This window comes from Papaver somniferum, unplaced genomic scaffold (assembly GCF_003573695.1).
Source record: "Papaver somniferum cultivar HN1 unplaced genomic scaffold, ASM357369v1 unplaced-scaffold_13530, whole genome shotgun sequence".
In the NCBI taxonomy this organism is placed as follows: Eukaryota; Viridiplantae; Streptophyta; class Magnoliopsida; order Ranunculales; family Papaveraceae; genus Papaver; species Papaver somniferum.
Genome location: NW_020622748.1, coordinates 1 through 2190, shown reverse-complemented (window position 1 = coordinate 2190; position 2190 = coordinate 1). Strand labels below are relative to the sequence as shown.

General features: G+C 40.4%; 1 protein-coding gene across 1 annotated transcript; it reads right to left on the bottom strand.

Moving 5' to 3' along the window:
* Positions 1 to 391: 391 nt before the first annotated feature.
* Positions 392 to 1744, bottom strand: LOC113334320. The gene has a single exon (XM_026580607.1). The coding sequence runs from the start codon at positions 1742 to 1744 to the stop codon at positions 392 to 394; it is 1353 nt and encodes a 450-aa protein (XP_026436392.1).
* Between the last annotated feature and the right edge of the window lie 446 nt (positions 1745 to 2190).

The window sequence follows — 2190 nt, the reverse complement described above, 5'->3', positions numbered from 1 at the left end:
GAATCCGAAGAAAAACATAGCTTCACAAACGCAACACATATATATATAATATCACAATATATCAAATCCAGAAAACGAAGAAGAAGGAAAAAATAACACGCTAAAATGCCACTTTTTCGCAGGGAACACGATTGTATTTAGCATATACAACAAGCCTTTTAAACCTCTAGGTTGACTCTAGAGGACGAGTAAAGTCTCGTGAGGGTTTTCCAGTGACGTCCAATACCCACAAACATCAGATCTGTTCTTCACTTAAAGACTACAAATACAAGCAATATTAATAGTAATAATAAAATACCCACAAACATGAGATCTGTTCTTCACTTAAAGACTACAAATACAAACAATATTAATAGTAATACGATTTTAGTATTTTTATACCCCTCGCGCATCAAAGAGCTTTTTCTGCTGTCTCGTACCTCAAATAGTAAGCATTGTTGCCTGTAAAGACGCCATCATGTTTCCTGTAGGTTTCAGTTTGGCCGTTATATAGTGTATCACACTGGGTGTATGAGAAGGGAACGTCGCAATATCCTTTTGTAGCTTTGAGACTCACCTTCACACTTGTATTAGCGGGCACATTAACTTTATAAACAGTCTCAGCTAATATTGTAGTTGAATTAGTTGTTGTATATTGAATTCCTAGGGTAATGGAAGCCGAAATTTCGATCTTGCTTTCACAAATCAGAGGTACACCGGTTTTTATCGTATATTTTGCACCGAATGTCAACGAACCACTAAAATTCCAACTGTGAGCCCGGGTATCGGCGTATGAAAGCTTTAGCTCTACAGTATCATCGGCGTTAGTTCGGTTCACAACTTCTCCTGATGCCACTGTTATCTCCGTCTCGCCATAGATCCTACTATCCGACTTGCGAAATTGGACGTTATAGATACTCCTACGCAGCACCAGCTCTTCCACCTCGAGACGTGTATCGCTAGAGATGGTGGACCTGTCAGCTTTGAGGTAGTAATTATCTCCGTCCTTGACGCTCCTGCAATACCTGTTGCTACTCAAGCATCGGAGAGCGATGATGTTGTCGGCCAATTTAACAGGCTGAAAGTTATTCCTTCTGCCGTTAGCGATGATTTTATCATCACGGTTTTGATACCAATAGTCAGTTGTGTAATCGGATTTTAAACAGATGCTTCCGTCACGAGTGGTGACGACCTCTTGAGCTACTGTTTCATCTCCAGCGTCATCGGAACTAAATACCAGGCTGCAACTATGAGAATCATCAATGAGGACATTGAGGTACTTTCCATCTTGTCCTTTGAACGCAACATGTTTTGGAAGAACCATCAATGACTGCCAGTTGACAACATTAAAATATGATGCCTCCGCATTTGGAGCAACTTTTATGCAGTTCTGGTCAGCAGCATATACACCCACGGCTTGGTTGAGTTGGACATGCTTAAATTGAACTCTCCCGTCATTATTAAAGATCGGCTCAAACAATGTACATGACGGATCGGTTTGATCTTCCACTGGAGCCGTTGCCCTTGGAGAGATCCGATCACTGTTATCTAATTTAACCAAGTACTTGTTGTTGTAGCAGCATCTTATGTGAACGAGATCTTTGCCGTTGTTATCCTTCTTGCTGGGCATCTTCCCCTCGAATTTAGTGTACGGACTCACGACTTCCTCGCCCGTACAGTTTGCATCATCTCCCTTCTCGTGCCTCAGATACTTTGAAACGTCAACCGATTCAAGTGCAAAGAACCTTGGCAACTCCATCACCATTGTCATGTTGTTTTGTTTTTGTTTCTTTTTTTTCTTTTCTCGCAAAACAAAATACAAGTACAACTCTAGAGTGCACTAAGGAAGATGTTTGTAGTTAGCTAACCTTGCAGATGAGTTCCCATTTATATAGGAAAACAACAGCAAGAGCCACAATATTGTGACCCTACTGAGTCAGGGATCACCAGGAAAAAAAAGTATTCTGCCACTCGGAATTACTTCAAATTAAAGGGATTGGCTTACATTCTTTCCTCGTCTAGCAAGACATTCTAAAGAGAAGCCCAACAGTGACCTCCTTTACTAAAGAAGAGAAATTCTAAATTAAAACCCAATAGTGACCTCCTTTACTAAGAACGATTTTTTGGGATCATGGTTTTTTGGGACCATGATTTTATTTTGGGCAAAGACATTAGAAGTAAATCTAGGTCACCCCTTATCTAGATATTTAT